The sequence below is a fragment of the Numenius arquata genome, chromosome 6, assembly GCF_964106895.1.
Source record: "Numenius arquata chromosome 6, bNumArq3.hap1.1, whole genome shotgun sequence".
Taxonomy (NCBI): Eukaryota; Metazoa; Chordata; class Aves; order Charadriiformes; family Scolopacidae; genus Numenius; species Numenius arquata.
This window is the reverse complement of record NC_133581.1, coordinates 67,460,533-67,481,980: the sequence shown is the minus strand read 5'-3', so window position 1 is coordinate 67,481,980 and position 21,448 is coordinate 67,460,533. Positions and strand designations below refer to the sequence as shown.

The 21,448-nt window shown below is 61.8% G+C and overlaps 2 protein-coding genes across 4 annotated transcripts; one reads left to right on the top strand and one right to left on the bottom strand.

The window, feature by feature from the left end:
- Positions 1-399: 399 nt before the first annotated feature.
- ABHD12B (abhydrolase domain containing 12B) lies at positions 400-6,290 on the top strand. Its single transcript, XM_074148389.1, has 13 exons — positions 400-488; positions 2,375-2,502; positions 2,986-3,088; positions 3,178-3,297; positions 3,626-3,656; positions 3,826-3,871; positions 3,968-4,097; positions 4,347-4,387; positions 4,685-4,764; positions 4,895-4,977; positions 5,575-5,653; positions 5,803-5,927; positions 6,269-6,290. The coding sequence occupies exons 1-13, from the start codon at positions 400-402 to the stop codon at positions 6,288-6,290; spliced, it is 1,077 nt and encodes a 358-aa protein (XP_074004490.1).
- PYGL (glycogen phosphorylase L) lies at positions 6,232-19,930 on the bottom strand. 3 transcript variants are annotated; one of them, XM_074148386.1, is made up of 21 exons: positions 19,876-19,930; positions 18,607-18,859; positions 16,968-17,069; positions 15,175-15,253; positions 14,807-14,910; positions 13,547-13,678; positions 12,684-12,795; positions 12,518-12,600; positions 11,396-11,539; positions 11,126-11,218; positions 10,735-10,881; positions 9,995-10,158; positions 9,778-9,892; positions 9,594-9,695; positions 9,361-9,508; positions 9,189-9,247; positions 8,567-8,708; positions 8,184-8,391; positions 7,970-8,104; positions 7,363-7,429; positions 6,232-7,170 (listed from the first exon to the last, which is right to left on the bottom strand). In XM_074148386.1, the coding sequence occupies exons 2-21, from the start codon at positions 18,847-18,849 to the stop codon at positions 6,982-6,984; spliced, it is 2,568 nt and encodes an 855-aa protein (XP_074004487.1). In that variant the 5' UTR covers positions 18,850-18,859; positions 19,876-19,930; the 3' UTR covers positions 6,232-6,981. The 3 variants fall into 3 exon arrangements, with proteins under 3 accessions (XP_074004487.1, XP_074004488.1, XP_074004489.1); XM_074148387.1 differs by lacking the exons at positions 16,968-17,069; positions 19,876-19,930 and having other exon boundaries at positions 18,607-18,849; XM_074148388.1 differs by lacking the exons at positions 15,175-15,253; positions 16,968-17,069; positions 19,876-19,930 and having other exon boundaries at positions 14,807-14,827; positions 18,607-18,849.
- Positions 19,931-21,448: the final 1,518 nt, after the last annotated feature.

The window sequence follows — 21,448 nt, the reverse complement described above, 5'->3', positions numbered from 1 at the left end:
AAAACTGGTTTTTTTACTAATTCGGGTGGGTTTTTTTAACCTGGAAGCTTCCCCTGTGCCCTCCTGGCTGATTTTCCCACCGTCTCACCCTGCTGTGGGCCCCATGGTCGCCTTGGCCCAGCCATGGGGGGACACGAGCCCGCAGCCCTGGGGGGTGCCCCGAGAATCCGGGGGACCCGGGAGTCCCCTGAAACCCCGGGAGTCCCCTGAGACCCCGGGGAGGGCGCGCCGGCCCCGCCCCCGAGGCTCAAAGGGGCGGGACGGGGGCGTGGTTTAGCACAACGGGCGTGGCCTGCCGCCAGGAGGACGGTGGTTTGGAGTGGGCGTGTCCTGGCGGGGAGGGGGCGTGGCCTGCGGGCGCGGCGGCGGCGGCGGCGGCGCGGGCAGTCGGCGGGGGCGATGCGGCGTCGCGGCGAGCGGAGCGGCGGCCACGGCGACGGCGACGGCGGCCCAGCGGAGGGCAAGGCCGGCGAGGCCCGGCGGGAGAGGTGAGTAGCCGCCGCGGGGGAGGGCAACCCGGGCTGCCGGGCCGGCCTGGTGGCGCTGCCGGGCGCCCGGCTGTCACTCGGGGCTGGGTAGCGCCGCGCCGCGCTCCTCGGGATCGTGTCCTCCATCCCCGTGCGGTGTTTCTCCGCCTGGTCCTTACCCTGGCCACGCTCTGCCCCTCGGCTGTGTCCCCTGCCGCGTCTCCTGCGACCACGTGCCACCGCTGTGTCCCCCGTGCCGTAGGTCTGTCCCCGTGCCGTGGCCGTGCTGCTCTGCCGAGGCCGTCATCCCTTGCCGTGGCTGTGCTCCTGTGTCCCCACGCCGTGGCCTTGTCACCTTGCTGGGGGCATGACCCCATGTGTGTCCCTTCGGCCATGGCAGTGCCACCCTGCCGCAGCTGTGATCCTGTACCACGGCCATGTCCCCATGTCACCCTGCCATGACCATCATCCTGTACCACGGCCATGTCCCCATGTCACCCTGCCATGACCATCATCCTGTACCGTGGCTATGTCCCCGTGTCGCTCTGCCACGGCCGTGATTCCAAATGATGGCCATCCCTCTCCCCCCCGCCTCCCATCATGGTTCCCATGCTGTGGCTGTGTCCCCATGTCACCTTGGTGCCATGCGGTGGCCTGTTGCCGTGCCAGCTGTCAGAGGTGCCCCTTGGTGGGCACATCTCCCCCACCCCGGTCTGGACCCATCAGTTCTCACCTGCAGCAGGTATTGTGCAAGAGTGGGTGTGAATGCTCGCCCCTGCACTTGAGTATTAGGTGTAGACCAAGAGCAGCACCCACTAATTAACTGCAGCGCCTGCGAGGGCATTGCTGGCCCGTTGCTGCCACGTACAGCGGGACTGCGCAGCCCAAAGTCTTTGGGGAGGGGGGGGCGACGGGGGCTGGAGGAGCTCCCCGTGGCTCCAGTATGGCTTACGCCTCCTGGGAAAGGTGCCTCTCCCCGGGGGACCGTGCCACCATGGCCCCGACACCCTCTTTGCGACCCTTTCTCAGCGTCATGCGGCACTCCCCAGGTCAGGCAATGGACTTAATCCGCTTCTGCATTAGTGACGGTGACCCCGGGCACGCGCTGGCCGGGAGCGAGCCGTGCTTGGATGCCTGTCAGAAACCTCTGCCCTCAATCCCTCGCCGCCAGGACTGGTTTCCCCATCACCCAGCACCGTCAGCCCACAAGAGACGTCGATGCCGGGCAGTCTGCAGCTCTTGGCATCCCCTTTCCCTCTCGGAGGCTGGGGCTCGCTGCAGAGGGCATGGACTGCGATGGCCGGATGCGTCCCCCAGCCCTTCGGGGCAGGATGCTGTCAGGGGTGGTCACGCTCTGTGACCCTGGGCTGGTGGCACTGGGGCACATTGCTCTGGGGACTGAGTTTTCCTGCGGCGCTGTGGTCTCCCCGAGCTCCTTTCCCAGCTTTCCTTCTTGTCCCTGGGGAATTGCAGAGCCTCTCGGTGCCAGGCTTGGGGACACTGCTGTGACCGTGTCACACCAGCCACAGCTTGGGGTGTTGCTGCAGAGTATCGGTTGCTCCTTGTTGCCGGTTTGGCTTGCAGCTCCTGGCTCTGGCACGTGCCCTGCCCTTCCTGCCTACCTGTGTCCCGTGGGAGGCTGCAGGGGACCGGATCGTGGCCTCTCATGACGCTGTGTCACGGTGGGGCTGCTCCGACACCTCGGCTCCATCCCCAAAAGCCAAACACAACGCGGGGAACCAGTTCCTGGTCCCAGGGACACACACACGTCAGCCCCAGGCCCTTGCTGGGGAAAAGCTGCTGTATCCAACCATCACGGCTGGGGTTGGGAATGGGGACCCCTCTCCCCTGTGCCTCAGAACCCTTGGGGTGGGAGGGGATGTGCTAAGGGGGTGTCTGTCTTGCAGGGGCCGGCTGGCCTGGTGCCCCCGGCTGCGCACCCTCCTCCTGGACCTGCTCCTCATCTACATCTCCGTGCCCTTCCTCATCCGCCTCTTCCCCGTCGTCCTCACCAAATTCGTCTTCCTGAACTTCCGTGAGTGCCTCGGGGCTGTCAGAGCACCCCCACAGGGATTCAGCAGGCAGAGGGATGGGGGGGGAGGGGGGGTGTCCCCAAAATGGGAGTGGGGCCGCACCCAGCACCTGGGTGGCACCGGGACAGCACCCATCCCACCTCCCCCTTGGCTGTGGGCTGGCAGAGGAGGCTCGGAGGGACCTTTCCCGTTGGCGCCTCGTGTTTTGCAAGCTGTAATAACGCAGTGCCGCCGACCCTGTTTACTGCTTTGCTGAAATTGCAACACATCTGGGCACGCACAGCATCGACGGGGCTGGAAATCCGGGTGGGAGGAGGTGGCAGAGGGCTCTGCTCGCCTACCCGCTCCCCGGACCGGCCCTAGCATGGCCCCTGGCCTCCGGACAAATTATTTCCCAAAAAAATAATAACACGTTGCTTTGGAAAAAGGAGCTGGGTATGAGGGTTCCTGGGTTGCCCGTGTGACGGCTGCCGTTTCTCCATCAGTGTCTTTCCCCTTCTTCGTGGACCTTCGGCGGCCGGAGCTGCTGCTGAACAACACCATCAGCCTGTACCTCCCCACCGAGCCCGGCGTCACAGTCGGCATCTGGTGAGCGGGGCATCCCGGGTGGGCACAGCCTGGCTAAAGAGGGTAAAGTCCCCCTTGATAACCCTGATCTGTGTCCCTCCCCCCGGCAGGCATACGGTGCCGGGCAGCAGAGGGGCCGAGGCGCAGGGCAAGGACCAGCGCTGGTACGAGGAGGCGCTTGGTGATGCTCACCCCGTGATCATCTACCTGCACGGCAATGGGGGGACCAGGCGAGTACCCGTGAGAACACGTGTGCCCTCTGCCCTGGGAGGCCAGTGCGGCTGCTGCTCAGGCACAGCAGCTCTGCGTGGGCTGAGAACTAGCAAACTCAGTGCAGCAGCCAGCGGTGCTGGTGGGGCCAGGGCTGCTGTGGCGGTTTCCGACCCCATGGGTGGAAAAAAAAATAAAAATCTTTTAAGTTAAAGGAAAACATCAAAACCCACCCACCCCAGAGCATCCAGCTCTCCCCTCCTGGGAAAAAGTCACCCTGTCCCTCACCTGGAGGGGAGGGTTCCTTGAGGGTCCCTCCCCAAGCTCTAACCTCATTTTCCCCATCAGGGCTGCGAGCCACCGCGTCCAGTTCTTGAAGGTAAGTGGTCCCCTGCGGTGACCTGCCAGGGGTAAGGCTCATGCTGGCTCTGGGGACCCAAGAGGGACCCCGGGCAGAGTGAACCCGGTTATTCTGGGGGGTCCTGGGGATGCTCCCCCCCCCCCCCCCCCCAATCTCTGGCCATAACGCGGTGGTGCTCCTCTGACAGACGATGGGGGCTGCTGACTTCCACATCCTGGCTCTCGACTACAGAGGTAACGTCACCTCCTGCCTCTCGCTGAGTGACCCCCCCCCCCCCGGGGCCATCCCCCCCTCTTCTGGGTCATGACACCAAACCGTGTCCCCTGCAGGCTATGGGGACTCCAGCGGGCACCCCACGGAGAGTGGCTTCACCACAGATGTCCTGGCACTCTACGACTGGGCCAAAGCACGGAGTGGGAACAGCAGCATCCTCTTCTGGGGACACTCCTTGGGGACCGGGTAGGTGCGGGGATGGGTGACAAGGGTGGGTGACGCTGACACTGAAGCCCATAGCCGGTCCCTGGGCTGTGACACTGCTGCCAGACTAGTACCACCCAGGGATGGACCAAGGCGTTGGAGTAGCTCCTTGGTGGAGGCTCCTGCAAAGCAAAACCCATCAGGGAAGAGTGGGGTGTGGGTCTGAGTGTGCTGTGCACCCCATGGGGGCACCGTGGCTGTTCCCCTCCACTGTCACCTCTCTTGTCACAGGATTGCCACAAACACAGCAAGGAAACTGCAGGAGGAGCGAGGTAAGGGCCAGCATGGCTGGGTTGGCCCTGTGTGGTGCCCCCCAAGGGTGTCCTGCCCACCCCCGCACACCTTGGGACAGATTTTGGGGGCCACAGAGGAGCTGGGGAGCCCTGACACTCTCTGCTTGAGAGTCGGGCTTGGCCCCCACAACAGGGACAAATGGCCAGCCCCATCCTCCTTACTGGGACAGGGATGGCCTCATGGCTGCTGCCTGGAACAGAAGCATGGCAGCAGCTGGGGGGGGGGGACACGACAGCCTCCCCCCACAGCCTTCTCTTACCCCGCTCTGCCCTCAGGGGTCCAGGTTGATGCTGTGGTCCTGGAGTCGCCCTACACCAACATCCGCGAGGCGGCCGCCCACATCCCCATCACCACGGTGAGGCCGGGGGGGGGCTCTGCCTATAGGGTCTCCCCAGGGCTCCCCCCAGCAGGGAAAGGGTGCATCAATCAAAGCCATAGCTTAGCACTTCCCAATCCCCCCCACCCCCAAACTCTCTCCCTGGCAGATCTACCGCCAGTTCCCGGGTTTCGGGTACTTCATCTTGGACTCGCTGGCCCTGGGCGACATGTTCTTCCCCAGCGACGAGAAGTGAGTGGCCGGAGGGAAGGGGCACAGCCATCCCCATGGGGCTGGGGGGGATGATGTTGGGACCACCCAGCTGAGGAAAAGGCTGGGGGAGGGTGTTGGACACATCACACCACACAATCCCTGCACTCCTATTTGTGTTTGCCCAGCTTACTCATGCTTTGAGTGCCTTTTTATTTGCCTAACTTCGCGTATCAACATTACTATTGAGCAAAGTCCACATGCCAACATCCTTTTTTTGTATTTTTTGAGGACTACGTGCTCGAGTCCCACCCCCACCCCCCCCCACTTGTGGCATAGACACGCTGTCGTGGCCAGGGTCCTTCCTCCTCCACGGCTGTGGGTGCCTTTGGTAAAAGCCACCAAGTTCATGGGTGGTTTTTAAAGCCAAAGCACCTTTTGTTTGGGGGGGGAGGGAGTAGGGGGGTCGTGTGTTGAGTTTATGAGGGTGCTTGGTGGGCATCACCCTGGGATGGCTCTGAAAGGCAGCATCTTAGAGGGGGTGGGAGTTGCTGGCTGCAGGGGGGGGGGTGTTTAGCAGCTCCCGGTGGGTCTGTGGGATCTGGGGTGACTCCTTGGTGCTGTGCTTGCTGCCCGCAGCGTGAAGGTGCTGGCCTGCCCCCTCCTCATCCTGCATGCAGAAGATGATGCTGTGCTGCCTCCGCACCTGGGTCGCAAGGTAGGGACCACCATCGCCTCCACACGGGCTTTAATGGGGGCGGGCACTGGGTTAGCCTGTTTTCAGGGGGCTGACAGAGAGGGGGTGGCCGGGAGAGGTTTTGGGGTCCCCTGCGCACACCACTAACCACATTCCCACCCCCCCGGTAGCTCTTCGAAACCGCACGCGATGCCTACAAGGACAAAACCAAGGTGAAGTTCATTACCTTTCCCGAAAAGCTGGGTCTGGGCCACGACTACATCTCATTCAACCCGGAGCTGCCCACGCTGGTCAAGTAAGCGCTGCTCTGCAGAAAGCCGGGGCGGGGGGCACAGAATGAGCCTTGGCCTCTTCTTCCATGGGTTCATCCTCCCCTGCTGTAACCACACAGGTCCCTTCCCCTCCGTAAAGTACTCATTGGCATCAATTTTTGAGCTCCACCCGCTCCTCGCTGCCCTGAGCCATGGGGAGGAGGTGGCCCTGGGGACAGCCCCAGCTCCTCTGTGCCCTGGGTGCAGAGAGGCAGCTTTGCTCCGTGTCCAGCTCCGACCCGCACCCAGGGACCAGAAATCAAGGCTCTCAAGCAGCACAGGGTGGTCAGCGATGCAGCGTAAGATTTATTGCATCTCGTTGCAGAGACTTCTTGAAGATGAAGTGATGCCCGCTGCCGTGTGCGGCGACCACAAGCACTCCCTCCAAACCGCCCCCCCCCCCCCGGCAAGGAACCCCTCCTTGCACTGAATTTACTGCTGTACGTAATAAAAACTACTGAGAAACTTTCTAATTGGCCCCCCCCCGGCCTGAGGATGCTGGGGGTTCCTCGGGGGAGGGAGATACTGATGCCAGGAGCGTCATATGGGGCAGCGATGGGGGTACATGGGCCTGATTGCAAACACCCCTTAACTCCACACACACAGACACACCCCCCCCCCCCCCCAAGCCTTGATGCCTTGGGGCTGGCGAGAGCTGCACCCCCGAGTCCTGCTTCAGCATTGCCTGCAAGGGCTCAGACAGCTGTGGCCAGCTGTGCTTCCTGCCCTGTCCTCCACCGAGCCCCAGCACCTCATCCCTGCACCCTCCTTCTGCATTAGACCCTAATGTTAGGCTTCAGCAAAAAGCCCTTTGGAGGACTCCCAATGGCACTTTTTATTTTTAGCACCTACGCAAGCAACGGGACGAGGTGGTTTCGCTTTCCACATGACACTTATGTTATAAAAATCCCCCCCCCCCAGCTTCCCCACCTGTAGGAAAACCAGCAGCAGCAACACAGAGACTATAGACAGCAGAGACAATTTTACAGCACATGTGCTGGTGTCCCCCAGCTCCGGCCGGTGACAGCGTCATCCCCCTTACGCCGCCGTGCCGTTGGGGGTCTTGTCCTCCACCACATCCCGGGGCTCGTTGGGTGGTGGGATCTTTAGGTCGGAGGGTTCCACGTGCCAGATGTCCCGGGCGTACTCCTTGATGGTGCGGTCGCTGGAGAACTTGCCGGCCGCCGCGATGTTCCTGATGACCATCTTGGTCCACGCCTTAGAGTTCTGCAAGGAGAGTGATGGGGTGCTGTGGCTGGACTTGCACCCATGGGTGCCACGTTGGCCACGAGACGAGTTTTCAACCAGGGACCTCCTGCAGCAGGACAGCCAGGAGCCTCCCCACCAGACCCCTTCTCTGGGATGGGCTGTTGTGGCCCCATCACAGCTCCCCGGCCTCATCCCCAGGCTGGTACTCACCAGGTACAGCTCGCTGACCTTCTCCTGGCATTTCACATAAGACTCGTAGTCTGCAAAGACTTTAAACCTGTGGCAGCAAAAAAAGGGGGAGTCAGCAACAACAGAAATGTGTAGGTGGGAGCACGGTAGTGACCAGTGGCTGCAGTGCACAGGGCTCCAGCTGCCAGATCTGGGGCTTCCTCCAAGACAAATGCTTCAGAGAAATTCATCCTCCCCAAGCCCTGTTCATACGGAGCCCACGGGAGCTGTGGCACGGGCTGGATGGGCACCCCAGGAGGGCACACCCTGCATCAGCTCCCCGGGAAAACATCTCCCTAGCCCTTGGCTGCTTAGTGCTCCAGCCAAGAAAGCCCTTGAGATACCTAAAAGCAGCTATCACCTGGCAAGGACTCTGCACTCAAATGTGTCTTGGCCTTAATGTGGCAAGTGTGAAGTCCCGTATGTGGAGAGCCTTTTGTACCCATGGAGCTTCAGTTGCTCTTCCACATGCACATCAGGGCCAGAAAAATGGGACCTTATCAGCCAATGGGTGGATGGTTGGTGCATGGGCCCCAGGAGTTTGGTGGAGAGACCCAACCCAGGGGATAGATGGTATCCCAGGCCTCACCGGTCATGGTGGAAGAGCATGTTGACCACGTCTTTGAAGAGGTCAGGCTCCTTTGGGGAGAAGAAGCCACTCTTAATCTGGTCAACGGCTTTCTTCAACTCGGGGAGCTGGTCGTAGTACTTCTGGGCATTGTACCTGGTGGGGAAGGGTTGATATGAGATGGTCCTGCTCCACCTGCCCATGGTAGCACCCCCATGGCATACCCAGCCCTCACCCTTCCCTGTCCAGCTCCGTGACGTCCTCCACCCTCATGCCAAAGATGAACAGGTTTTCCTCTCCAGCCTCCTCAGCCATTTCCACATTGGCTCCATCCATGGTGCCGATGGTCAGAGCCCCGTTCAGCATGAACTTCATGTTGCCCGTGCCTGATGCCTCGGTGCCCGCTGTGGAGATCTGCTCCGACAGGTCAGTAGCAGGGATCACTGCCAACAAAACACACGGACACAAGGGTCTCACGGTGACCAGATTTGGGCTTGTATCGTGCCAAAGGACATTAGATCTGCTGCCTTGCAGTGACGGAGCCATGGGCTGGTGGACAGCCACAGGGCAGATGTGTGTTTTCCCCCCTCCCCCCCCAGCTTGCCCCACGTGGGCTACCTTTCTCTGCCAGTGACACCCTGTAGTTCTCCAGGAAGATGACCTTCAGCTTGCTCCCCACAACAGGGTCGTTGTTCACCACATGAGCCACAGCATTAATGAGCTTGATGATCATTTTAGCCATGTGGTATCCTGGGGCAGCCTAGAAGAAAAGCCACAGGTGAGCCCGGGGGACTGATGCCAGGGGCAGGCAAGAAGGACTCAGCTCCCACTTGCCCAGGGAAGCACCTGCTCAGCCCTGATTCCATATCTCATCCAACTCATACGTTATGCCACCAAGTTTTTGAGGGCTTGCATGCCCATAGGCAGCAGAACCTCGCTTGGGTTGAAGCCAACAAGGGCTGCCTCAGGGCTTCCTAGAGAGCTTTGGGGACACAACCCCATGAGAACATCTGCACCCAAATCCCCTAGGCCATTTTCAAGAAAATGGTGGAGATCACTCCTGACCCAGCTGATCCTGCCCAGAGAAGCTGTGGCTGCTCCATCCCTGGAGGGGTTCAAGGCCAGGCTGGATGGGGCTTTGAGCAACCTGGTCTGGTGGGAGATGTCCCTGCCCAGGGCAGGGGGTTGGAACTGGATGATCTTAAAGTCCCTTCCAACCCAAACCATTCTATGAACTTACCTTGCCCCCGATGATCACTGTCCTCGGCACAAACACCTTCGCAGGATCCATCCTGATGCCTGGAGAAGACAGCAGCATGGTGTCACCCTTGGTTTTAGCTGCAGCCCCAGGGGAAAGGGACACTCGTGCATCCCCAGGACAGCCTGTCCCCTTGGGGGGCACAGTGGCTTACGGTTGTACATGGTGATGATGTGCAGGCAGTTCATCAGCTGCCGCTTGTACTCGTGGATCCTCTTCACGTGCACGTCGAACATGGAGGAAGGGTTGATCTTCACCTTGTACTCCTTCTCCAGGTACAGCGCGAACTTCACCTTGTTCTCCTGGGCAAGGGGCAGGGAGCGTGTCACCCCCTGGGCCTTTCCCCCCCTCCATACCTGTGTCCCCCCCCCCGCCCACACCCCTCACCTGCTTCACTTTGGCAACCTCCCGGATGAAGAGATCATCGTCCACAAACTCGTGCAGCTTTGTCAGCTGGCTCAGGTCCCGCACGTAGTCCTCCCCTATTTTCTGCAACGGGAGCAGAGGCACGTTTTGACCACAGGATGGGGATGGCCACCTACCTCGGGGAAAGGTCGGGGGCCAGCATTACCTCTGCAATGAGCTCCGCCAGCCCCGGGTTGCAGAGCAGGAGCCAGCGCCGCGGGGTGATGCCGTTGGTCTTGTTCTGAAACTTCTCCGGCTCCAGCGCTGCAAAGTCCTCGAAGCTGCCAGGACGAGGAGGGGACAGCTTCAAGTTCACCCACCCCGGCACCACCACCATTTCCAAGCCAAGGGTGATTCACCACCGCCTCCCTCCCCAGGCTTACACTTGGGTCTTGACTATTTCGGAGTGGATCTTCGCCACGCCGTTGACGGCGTGGGAGCCGACGATGCAGAGGTGGGCCATGTTGATCCTCTTGGTGCCACCCTCCTCTATCAGGGACATCCTCCGCAGCCGGTCCACGTCGTTAGGGAAGAGGGATGCGATGTGCTGCCGGTGGAAAGGGGGTGAGCAGTGGTGGCGTTTAGGGATGTCCCACACCATGGCTCCCAAAGAGGGGGCCACAGCGATGTCCCCAGTGCATTCAACACTGGTCAGAGCGGTGGCTTTTACTTCAGAGTGAGGGTGCAAGCCCCCTCCAAATGGTGCCCTTCCCCAGCATGGATGTCTCTGGACAGGACCCCCCGGGTTCCCATGGAAAGGGACTTGTGGCCACATCCTTGGTCAGTGGGGCCATTTTGGCAAAACCCTTGTGCTGCCAGACCAGGAGGCCAAGCCACCACCTCCTTTGTACCCCCAACCTCATCCCTTCTCCAGGATGAACTCGGCCCTTGGAGAGCAAAGAAATGTCCCTGGAGCAATGAGTGATGCCTTTAGAACAACCACTAGCTGCGGGATGGCGATACACTGGTGGGAAGGGCTTTCCTACACACCAACCTCCCAAAATAGCAGCCAGAACCACCCGGTCACACCCCAAACATCATCGGTTTGTGCATCCCTTTAACCCCGACAGCACAATGTGTGTCATCCCCGTCCCCCTCTCCGGAGCCACCCCAAGGCACTTACATCCAGGTGTCTCTGGTTGATCTCGTAGATGATCTGCAGATGTCTGGGGAGCAGCTTCTCCACCAGGTCCACTGGCCAGCGCTCCAGGGCTTCGGGGAGCACCGTGTGGTTGGTGTAGGCAAAGGTCCGCTTGGTGATGTCCCAAGCCTGTTGGTAGGAGAGCCGACGCTAAGTGGCAAGGGTGGAGGCAGCCCCGGGTGGGTGCCCGCACCCAGGCATGGTCCTCCCACCATGGCCAGCAGCTGGCTCCTCCAAGTCCATACTGGTTAAACCCAACCCGACTGCTCCACATCACTCCCCAAGGCCACCAGCAGCTACAAAAACAGTTCCCCAGCTCCTCCACTGTGGGTGCAGGCAAAAAGGACCCAGGGGCCAGGTCGGGTCTCCCTACCTTGTTCCACGGCAGCTTCTCGATGTCCACAAAAATCCTCATCAGCTCAGGGATGGCCATGGCAGGGTGTGTGTCATTCAGCTGGATGGCAACCTGTGGGAAGATATGGCAACATGGGGACACGTGGGGGACATGTGGGCACCTCACTGCCCAAGCCAGCCGGGCACAGGCACCCATGGAGGGTCCACGTAACCCCTCCAGCCCTGAGAGTGCACCTGCGAGGCATCAAAACGAGCTCCAAGGCACAGTCAGAGCAACCCCGGCTCGTACCTGGTCGGGGAAGGAATCAAACACGGTTCGGACGCTGTCTGTGCTCCCGAATTTGGACGCTTTGAAGCGGCGTATGATGTCCTGGAGGGTGGCAGCCACGACAAAGTACTCCTGCTTCAACCGCAGCTCCTTCCCCTCGAAGAACTGTGAGCAGAGGAGCGGGACACCGCAGGGTCACACCACGCTTCCCAGGCTGGGGACCCATCCACCGCACGGCACGGTGTGAGCCCCCAGTGCTTCCCCCAGCCCCGGGGCTGGCAGCAGCTCCGACTCCAACATCTTCTCCCTTTCCAGATTCCAGTACCAGCGTTTGAGATGTGCTGGTACAAAGAGAGGTTTAATTTCTCCTCCCCCCCCAGCATTGTGGAAACCTGTTCTCCCTGGTTTGAACATTTCAGCCGCAAGGAAAGGTGCGGGGGCAATGGGAAGGGACTGTAACGCTTCGGAGCTATTTCTAAGACAAGAATTAAACCCCTATTAACGCAACACAAAACATCAACCCACTGATCTGCCAGGACGATCTGCAGGAGGCAACCTCAACCAGCAGAGCTGTGATGCCCCCAGCTCTCCTCGGCAGCTGCGGTAGGATTAGACAGGAAAAACAACCCCAAAACAGGTTCCAGAGCGAGGAGAGCTGCCCTTCACCTTCCTCCCCTGCTCCACAGCTTGTTTTGTGCCAGGGAAGGGCCATACGTCCCATGGCACCTCCGTGTGGCACGGCAAGGACACCTGCAGCAAGAGGTTCGGGGTGAAAAGGGCAACTTGAGGCACAAACTCCGGGCCCGGGGCTGCAAGGGACCAGCAGGGAAGTGCCAGCAGCATTCATCAATTTGCCTTCATGTTCTGTTTTGAGACTCAAGGAACACTTCTGCAGCAGGACGTGCTCAGCCCCACTCCTCCCCCGTACCGCGCCAAGCACAGATTTGCCCGGGAATGGACTCATCTCTGCTGCAGCGCCGGCGAGAGGCAGCAACCCCCATCCAAGCACCACGGGTGGCTTGAAACACAACTAAAAGCATCTCTACAACGTCCTGGTGCAAGAGGCTTCCCCCCGTTGCACCCCACCTGCTCAGTCTTTAGCCATTCCTAGAATGGGGACACCCCCCTTTGATCGTGACTTACGTTGTCGTTGGGGTAGAGGACGCGGGATATGTTCTCCGCCAGGTTTCTGTCCAGTACGGCCTGGATGTAGTCTCCGACGTTGACTGGGGAGGAGAAGAGGGATAAGGCGGGTATGGGAACCCCCCCCTGCCCCATTCCATGCGACACCCCACCAGCACCCACTTACAGTCCCGCAGGTTGAAGTCGTTGGGTGCCCGGGCCGACCACAGGCGCATGGTGTTGACGGTGTTGTTCATGTACCCGGGCACGGGGGTGTCGTAGGGCAACGCCAGCACCACCTAGGACATGGGCAGGGCAGCTGGAGCTGGGATGCCTCCAGCTGGTGTCCCCCCATATTGCCCCTGCCATCCCACAGACCCTCCCACGTGAGCGAGCTCAGGGTCGCATCCACCTTCACAGGGTGACACGCTTGGCACCTCCCAGCCCCTGCCCCAGGGACACCCCAGCTCCTCCAGGTCTGCCCAATGGCTGGCGTTTGCCAGGAGCTCTCAAGGGATGGAGAGAAGCTTCTGAGGGTCAGGAGAAGCTTAATTTAAGCTGTTGTGCCAAGCTGTGCATTGAACACAGACCTGCTGGGGGTGCTTTATGGTATAGAATCATAGAATGGTTTGGGTTGGAAGGGACCTTAAAGATCACCTCATTCCAACCCCCTGCCCTGGGCAGGGACACCTCCCACCAGACCAGGTTGCTCAAAGCCCCCTCCAACCTGGCCTTGAACCCCTCCAGGGATGGGGCAGCCACAGCTTCTCTGGGCAACCTGGGCCAGGGTCTCACCACCCTCACAACCAAGAATTTCAGAGGTTGGCTGAACCCCCGTGTCCACCCAATCCCCCATCCCTATGTCCATCTCCTCCCCAGTTTGCTCCATCGCTGCCTCTTCCGCTCCAGCAAAGCAGCCTCACCAGTGTAACCCTCCCCAGCAGGGATGCTGGCAGGACCCATGCCTGGGTCTCTGCCCCACTGAGAGCCCCCCCAGGTGATGGGACAAGCCACACAAGGAGGGGGGTTTCCCTGCATGCTGGTCCGTACCTGGGTGTCAACCCACTTGGCGCCGGCGGCAGTGTGTTCCACCCGGCCGTAGAAGTGGACGGGCAGCATGTACTCGGGACGGGCTTTCTCCCAGGGGTTGCCGTGCCGGAGCCAGTCATCGGCTTCTTCCACCTGCAGGAGGGAGGGATGGAGAGCAGTGACAGGGCCACCCAACCCTGGGGACCTCACCAGGTTGTGCCACGTGGAGGATGGATGGGAAAGGCTCCGGCTGCTCATGGGAAAGGGGATGATGCTTCAGAGTCCATCCGCCCTAAACCTGGATTTTGGCACCACCGGGTGAGCCTGGAGGCAGGGCTCTGTCCCAACCACCCTGAATCCCAGGGTGTCCCTTTTGGGGGGCGCCAATGGATGGGGATGAGGAGGTGGGGATGCCCCCTAAATCAGAGTTTTGACCTCATCCTGCAGGCTGGCTAACGAAGTGGGCTCCTTCCCTACCCCAGCAGGGCTGTTACAGGGGACAGCTGGGGTTTGATGTCACCTTTGGCACGGCCAGGTCAGAGCTCTGGGTGACAGGGACACTGCACGAGGGCCAGGGGAGATAAGCTCCATTAGGACACAGCAGCCAGGGATTGCTATTTCACAGCGCCGGCTGTAGGTACAGCTTTTGGGAGATGCTCGCAGGGTCCCTCTGGGTGTTCGGGGTAGTCTCCCACCAGGGGTTTTGCCGACACACACCACGTTTTCCGTTCCATTTCCAAAATGGCCCCTTCCACCCTCCAACCCCGGTGTCCAGCAGCAGAAGTCAGGGCTGGGGGGGCTGGATCTGGCCTCCCTTGGACCTTCCTCCCCACCATCCCCACCCGACCAGGAGCAGGGATGTGATGTGGGCAGGCATCCGCACAAACCCAGCTCGGGAGGAGAGGTTGTCACGCTGATGACTCGCGGCTTTGTTGCTAATTAGCGGGAAGGATCCGCTCCCCTCCATGCCACGCACCGAGCCGCTAACGGGAACGGTGACTGATCCCCAGCCCCAGACGCCGGAGCCGGCCGGGATGCAGGACGAGCTTCCCCACCGTGGGGAGGGATGCTTTGTGCTCGCACCGGTTTAAGAAGTTAAACTCGTTTGAGAAAAACACCTGACAGGTTTTAAATACCACGGCACCAACTCTGCCTCCAGCAGTCTCCAAGCCAAGGGAGCACATCCAGACACCCTAATCTTGCCCGGATCTAAGGGGACGGCCAGACTCGGAGCTTGGGCTGTGCCGGGGGAAGAAAAGGGCCACAGGCCTCCGTCCGTACCTGCCACCCGTCCCGGATCTTCTGGTTGAAGATGCCGTACTCGTAGCGGATGCCGTAGCCGTAGGCTGCCAGCCCCAGCGTCGCCATCGAGTCGAGGAAGCAGGCTGTGGGGAGAGAGGAGAGCAGGGAGCTGAACTTCCCTGGGGAGCCAGGAACCCCAGGAGACCCCAAGTCCTCCTCCCCGATGGAGAGTCAGGGCCACCAGCCACCGCTACTTGCTTGCCGGCCACCCAGCGCCTCTCCCGCAATAAAGGCTGGAGCAATAACCGCCCCCCCCGGGGTTAGGTACCCCCTGCAGTGGAAGTAAAGGCTCCGGGGCTGTGCCCCACCACCCAGGCATTGAGACTATTTTGGGGGAGCTCACTCACCAGCAAGCCTGCCGAGACCACCGTTGCCCAGACCAGCATCCTCCTCGATTTCCTCCAGCTCCTCCATGTCCAGCCCGAGCTGCAGATGAGAAGGAGAAGGCGATGGGCTGGAGGGTCTCAGCCCCACAGAGGGCAGGCGCTGCTGGCACACACCCCTGGGTGATGCCCAGCGCCCACTGCTGCTGTCCCCCCATGCAGGTGAGCTCCAGGAGGGGTGGAAAGTCATCCAAGCCTGCAAGACCCATCCCTGCGGATGGGACACTGCCATGTGCACACAAAGCAGCCCCTCTCTCCCCCTCCACAGTACGGCAGGGACCAGCTCTGGTGTTAAAGGCATTCTACCAGCCTTTACAAGGGACACAGGTGACCTCAGAATCACAGATTGGTTTGGGTTGGAAGGGACCTTAAAGACCATCCAGTCCCACCCCCCTGCCCTGGGCAGGGACACCTCCCACCACACCAGGTTGCTCCAAGCCCCCTCCAGCCTGGCCTTGAACCCCTCCAGGGATGGGGCAGCCACAGCTTCTCTGGGCAACCTGGGCCAGGCTCTCACCACCCTCACAGCAAAGAAGTTCTTCCACACATCTCATCTCAATCTCCCCTCTGTCAGTGTCAAACCCTTCCCCCTCGTCCTATGGCTCCCCTCCCTGATCCAGAGTCCCTCCCCATCTCTCCTGGAGCCCCTTTAGGGACTGGAAGGGGCTCTAAGGTCTCCCCGGAGCCTTCTCTTCTCCAGGCTGAACCCCCCAACTCTCTCAGCCTGTCCTCACAGCAGAGGGGCTCCAGCCCTCCCACCATCTCTGTGGTCTCCTCTGGCCCCGCTCCAACAGGTCCATGTCCTTCTGCTGTTGGTGGCCCCAGAGCTGGAGGCAGCACTGCAGGGGGGTCTCCCCAGAGCAGAGGGGCAGAATCCCACCCCCCCCGCCGCCCTGCTGGCCACACTGCTGGGGATGCAGCCCAGGGTGCAGGTGGCTTTCTGGGCTGCCAGCACACATTGATGACTCATGCTGACCTTCTCATCAACCAAGGTCAAGCCCATAAACTGCGAGGAAGCTCCTGGCTGTATATATGAGGCCATCAGTCGCTATCATAAATGGCACAAGGAATTAAAACCTTGGCCTAACTCAAGCCCAGCCTGGCGCTGGCACCGTGTGGCACCCCGGTTATCAAAGGTTTTTGGGTGGTTCCTTCCTCCCTTGTGACCAGCGCTGATGTGTGTGGCTGGGGTGGTTGCACAACAACCAGAGCAGCTTTCGAGCAAACATATTATTCAAAGAAAGGAAAATGAGGAGTGGAGCCACAGGACGAGGGGGAAGGGTTTGACACTGAAAGAGGGGAGATTGAGATGAGATCTGGGGAAGAAATTCTTTGCTGTGAGGGTGGTGAGAGCCTGGCCCAGGTTGCCCAGAGAAGCTGTGGCTGCCCCATCCCTGGAGGGGTTCAAGGCCAGGTTGGAGGGGGCTTTGAGCAACCTGGTCTGGTGGGAGGTGTCCCTGCCCAGGGCAAGGGGGTGGAATGAGATGATCTTTAAGGTCCCTTCCAACCCAAACCATTCTATGACCTTCCATGTCAGCGGTGCTTGGCAGTGTCGTGCCACATCCCTCGGCACAGAGCCACCAAGCTGTGGCCTCAGGCCTTTTGAGAGCTGGTTCTGGAGCAGCATTTTTCTGCTCAGGCATCGCCTGCGGCTCAGGGAGCGGTTTGCAGCCATTGTGGTGAAACATGAACGGCTGGCTCCAGGAGCTGGAGTGTACGGAGACCTCCGGGTCCACACCGAGCCCTGGGATGCTCACCTGGTAGACGGCTTCATCGCAGGCGTTCTGCAGCCCCAGGTTAATCATGGTGTTCTGCAGCGTCCGCCCCATGTAAAACTCCAGGGAGAGGTAGTAAATCCTCTGAAAGAGAAAACCACCCCCTGGTCACCTTCCCCAGGGCCAGAGGAGGCTCCCCTGGACCCCAGAACCCGCCATCGGGCGTTATCTCCAAGCAAGAGGGGGAAAAAAAAAATGATTCTGAACAGAGCAGGGTGGTTTGCACCGGGAATTTGAGGGCTGGGGGTCCTTAGAGGTGGCCGTGCCCTGCAGCCCCCACCCTGCTCTCCCATCCCTGCTATTTCCCAAGCCGGGAAGAGGGTAGCACCGAGGTGGTTTTGTTTGGACAAGCCCTGTCCGAGAGCAGGGACAACCCCGGGACGGTCACCCCGAGCACGCCGGCGGCGGTACAAAGTTAAACTTTAAAGAGGGGACGTTTCCTCATGTCACCCCGAGCTGCAAAAGCAACCGGAAAACCGAGCGAGCCACCAAGGCCGGGTGCGGGAGGCAGCCTTGGGGACACGGGCTTCCTCTGCTGTCCCCGGGGCGGGGGGGGTGTCGGGCTCGGGAGCACGTAGCCCACACGGGGGGTGCAGGATGCGGCCGGTAAGGCTTGTGTAAGCCATTCCCCGGTGTCAGCACCGGTGGGTTTTAAGGAAGGATTTAGGCTGGAGGAAGTCGCTGACTTGACAGGTTTCCCCCCCCCACCCCAGGACCTGTGCCGGGTCAGGGGGAGGGCGATGGGATATACTGGGCAGGGTCGGTTGGGCTTACTGGTTTGGTTCCAGCAGAGCTGGAGGCAGCGATGCCGGGCAGATGGGACCCAGCACGGCTCGGCTATACCAGAGAGCCCCCAAATTCCACCCCTGGGAGAGGCTCAGCTTCTTTCCTCCTTCCCTCCCCCCGGCTACGACAGAGGGAGGGTTGAGACACCAGCGGCTGGCACGGTCCCAGCAAGGTGTTGGCAGGGCCACCCTCGCAGGGAGAAAATTGGAGGTGACAGGGCCATCCAGGTGTCAGGAGGGGATTATTCCTTAATCCTCCGGCAGCCAGAGCCTCGGAGCAGGACAAACTCCTGCAAAAACCAGAGCTTCCCCCCCCACCCCAAGCTCGGGATGGCCGTTTTCACCAAGACCCGCTCCCCGCTGCCTTCGGGTTCGTTTAAGCCCTGCGACTAATTGACCCTAGAAGGCTTTGCGGCTGCTTTTGGCAGAAGGCGCCCCACGCCAGGACAACACACGCTGTTCCCATGGCCTGCCCCCGGCCCTGCCGGGATCTGTTTGTTTTGCAAAGCAAAGGACGGTGGCCAGGCTTGGTAAAGTCCAGTCCCTCTTGGCAAAGTTGGGAGGGGTGGGAAAGGGGGGGGGGGGAATATCCCAAATCCCAAGAAAAACCGAGCCCACCCCCCCCCATCCTCTATTTTCTGTGCGTTCACAAAAGGGAAGGGTTTGCCCCAGGGGGGTTAGGATGGTTGGGTGAATTCCCACCCCGGCTATAACGCAGGACCCACTTTGTGGGAGCCGCTTGGGGGGTGTGTGTGTGTGTGTGTTCCCACCACCCTCCACCCCTTTGCCCTGCAAGGAGGGGGTCCCCCCCCCAACAAGCATCCCCTGGCTCCCACCTTGGGGTCCTTCTCGTAGTAGTACTGCTGGGTGCGGATCCAGCGTCCCACCAGGTGGTCCCGCACGGTGTGGGCCAGGGCGAAGTAGTAGTCGCGGGGGGTGGCCACATTGCGGTCCTTGACCAGGGTGAAGTGGAGGTGGCGGTTGAAGCCCCTCTTGAGCTCGGCCACGCTCTCGGCTCCCACGATCCCGCGGATGCTGATTTGCTTCCGCCGCTCCTGGTCCGACAGCGGCCGCGACATCCCGGCGGGGCTGCGGGGACAGGGAAGTGGCGGGGGGGGGGGGGTGTGTGGGGGACACACGGGGACAAACACACACACACACACACACACACACCCCCACACACACCGCCGCGGCGGGGATGGGCACCGGCAACGGGTTCCGCCTCCGCCCCGGGCTGGCGCCGCCCCGGGGCCGAGCTACCGGTGGCCCGGGGAGGGGACGGGGAGGGGCCGCCCACGCGTGGGGCGGGAGCGGAGCCCCGTCACCCGGGGGTGCGACAAGGGGGTGGCCCGGGGACCCGCCACCCGGGGGCGCGGTGTGTGTGTGTGTGTGTTACCCCGGGGACCCGCCACCCGGGGGGGCGCAAAAAGGGGGGGTGGGGGGGGTACCCCGGGGACCGCCCCCCGGGGGTGCACAGAGGGGAGTAGAAAGTGGGGGTTACCCCGGGGACCGCCACCCCGGGGTGCGCAAAAGGGCGTGCAAAGGGGGGGGGGGGGGGGGGTACGCCGGGGACCGCCACCCGGGGGTGCACAGATGGGGGCAGAAAGGGGGGGTTCCCCCGGGAACCGCCACCTCGGGGTGCGCAAAGCGGGGGGGGGTTACCCTCTGGAACAAGAGGGACAACCGCCCTGGGGATGCACGGGGGGGGGGGGGTACAAAGCGGGGAGACCCCAGGAAGGTGCAAAGGGGGTACCCTGGGGACCTACCCCCCGCGGGGGTGCACAGATGGGGGTAGAAAGGGGGGGTTCCCCGGGGACGGCCACCCGAGGGTGCGCAAAGGGGGGGGGTACCCCGGGGACCGCACAGAGAGGGGTAGGAAGGGGGGGCACCCCGGAGGTGCACAGAGAGGGGTAAGAAGGGGGGGGAGTACTCTGGGGACCCCCACCCCGAGGGTGCACAGAGGGGCGTGCAATCTGGGGGGGGGGGGGGGGGGGAGGGAGGGAGGGAGGGAGGGAGACCCCGGGAAGGTGCAAAGGGGGCAGGGAGGAGAGGACAAGGGGGGGGGGCGAGCACGGGTGTCCCCCCCCCCCCCCCCGGGGCCGCACCTGCACCGGGCGGAGCGGAGCGGAGCTGTACCGGACGCGGCCGCCTCCCCCCCCCCGCCGCGTTTATCCGGGCGGCGGCGGGTGCGCGGGGCCGCCCCCACGCAGGGCCCCGCCCCGGGGGGTCCCGGGGACAGCACAAGGTCCCCCCCCGCCGGGCACGGAGGGAAATGCCGCTGTCATGGCCGAGACGGAAAGTGTCACCGTCCCAGCCCTGCCCGACTGCTGCCCTGCACCCCCCCTTTCCCTTGCACCCCCTTCTCCTCCACCCCTTTCCCTTGCACCCCCATTCCCTTGCACCCCCTCTGCTGCACCCCTTCCTCTGCAACTCCTTTCCCTTGCACCCCTTCCCCCTGCACCCCTTTCCCTTGCACCCCCTGCCATGTACCCCTTCTCCTACACCCCTCCTTTCCCTCACACCCCTTCCCTTGTATGCCCTCCCCTGTACCCCCCTCCTCTTGCACCCCCCTTTCCCTTGCACCCCCTTCTCCTGCACCCTCCCTTTCTCTTGCACCCTTTCCCTTGCACCCCGTTCTCTTGCACTCCTTCTGCAGCCCTCTTTCCGTTGCACCCCCTTTCCCTTGCACCCCCTTCTCCTGCACCCCTTTCCCTTGCACCCCCTCCCATGCACCTAGTCTCCTGCACCCCCTTCCCTTGCACCCCTTTCCCTTGCAACCCTCCCCTGCACCCCTCCTTCCCCTTACACCCCCTTCCCTGCACCCCACTACTCCTGCACCCCTTTTTCCCTTGCACCCCCCCTTTCTCTTGCACCCTTTCCCTTGCACCCCATTCTCTTGCACCCCTTCTGCAACCCTCTTTCCGTTGCACCCCCTTCTCCTGCACCCCTTTCCTGTGCACCCCCTCCCATGCACCGTCTCCTGCACCCCTTCTCCTGCACCCCCTTCCCTTGCAACCCTCCCCTGCACCCCACTCCTCCTGCACCCCTCTGTCCCTTCTACCCCCTTCTCTTGCACCCCTTCTGCACCCCACTTTTCCCTTGCACTCTTTCTCTTCCCCCCCCCCCCCCTTTCCCCTGTCCCCCTTCCCCTCTCCCCTTCCCCTCCTCACTTTTTCTCTGCCCGCTCTGCAGTCCCTCTTGGAAACGGCGTGGGATCCCTTCCGCTCACGGCCGGTGGGGCTGGGTGGCTGCCTGCCCTGCCTGCCCTGCCTGCCCTGCCTGCGGAGTCCTTCCCACCCTCGGGTTCCTCCGGAGGGCAAGAATAGCCGAGCACACAACGCAACACCTCTTCCTCTTCCTCCTCCTCCGGCCATGCCGGCGCAGGCTTATCCAGCCTTGTGCCTTTTTCCTGCCCCCTTCTGCAAAGCTAAACCACGCGCAGCCCAAGAGAAACCCAACCCAACCCAACCGCCGGCCTTGCTGGCCACCGGGCCACCGGGTTAACCCGGCCACCCCAACTGGGACCCGGTGGCTCGAGGCTCCACGCTGAGCCGGGTCCCGGCAAAGGGCTACAGGGGTTCGCTGAAAGTCGAGGAACCAACCCAAACTGCACACGGGAAACGGGAAAAATAAGGAATGTGACCCGTCTTGCTGATTTTTCCCAGGGCAAATTGAAGG

What these genes read in the sequence shown, in the direction of transcription:
- ABHD12B (XM_074148389.1), top strand. Translation starts at nt 400, where the DNA reads ATGCGGCGTCGCGGCGAGCGGAGCGGCGGCCACGGCGACGGCGACGGC. An exon ending in CACGGCAATGGGGGGACCAG is followed by an intron (nt 3,298 to 3,625) that starts GCGAGTACCCGT and finishes TTTCCCCATCAG; the next exon opens with GGCTGCGAGCCACCGCGTCC. An exon ending in CCCACATCCCCATCACCACG is followed by an intron (nt 4,765 to 4,894) that starts GTGAGGCCGGGG and finishes TCTCCCTGGCAG; the next exon opens with ATCTACCGCCAGTTCCCGGG.
- PYGL (XM_074148386.1), bottom strand. Translation starts at nt 18,849, where the DNA reads ATGTCGCGGCCGCTGTCGGACCAGGAGCGGCGGAAGCAAATCAGCATC. An exon ending in CGACTTCAACCTGCGGGACT is followed by an intron (nt 12,601 to 12,683) that starts GTAAGTGGGTGC and finishes TCTCCTCCCCAG; the next exon opens with TCAACGTCGGAGACTACATC. An exon ending in ATGCTCTTCCACCATGACCG is followed by an intron (nt 7,430 to 7,969) that starts GTGAGGCCTGGG and finishes TTGCTGCCACAG; the next exon opens with GTTTAAAGTCTTTGCAGACT.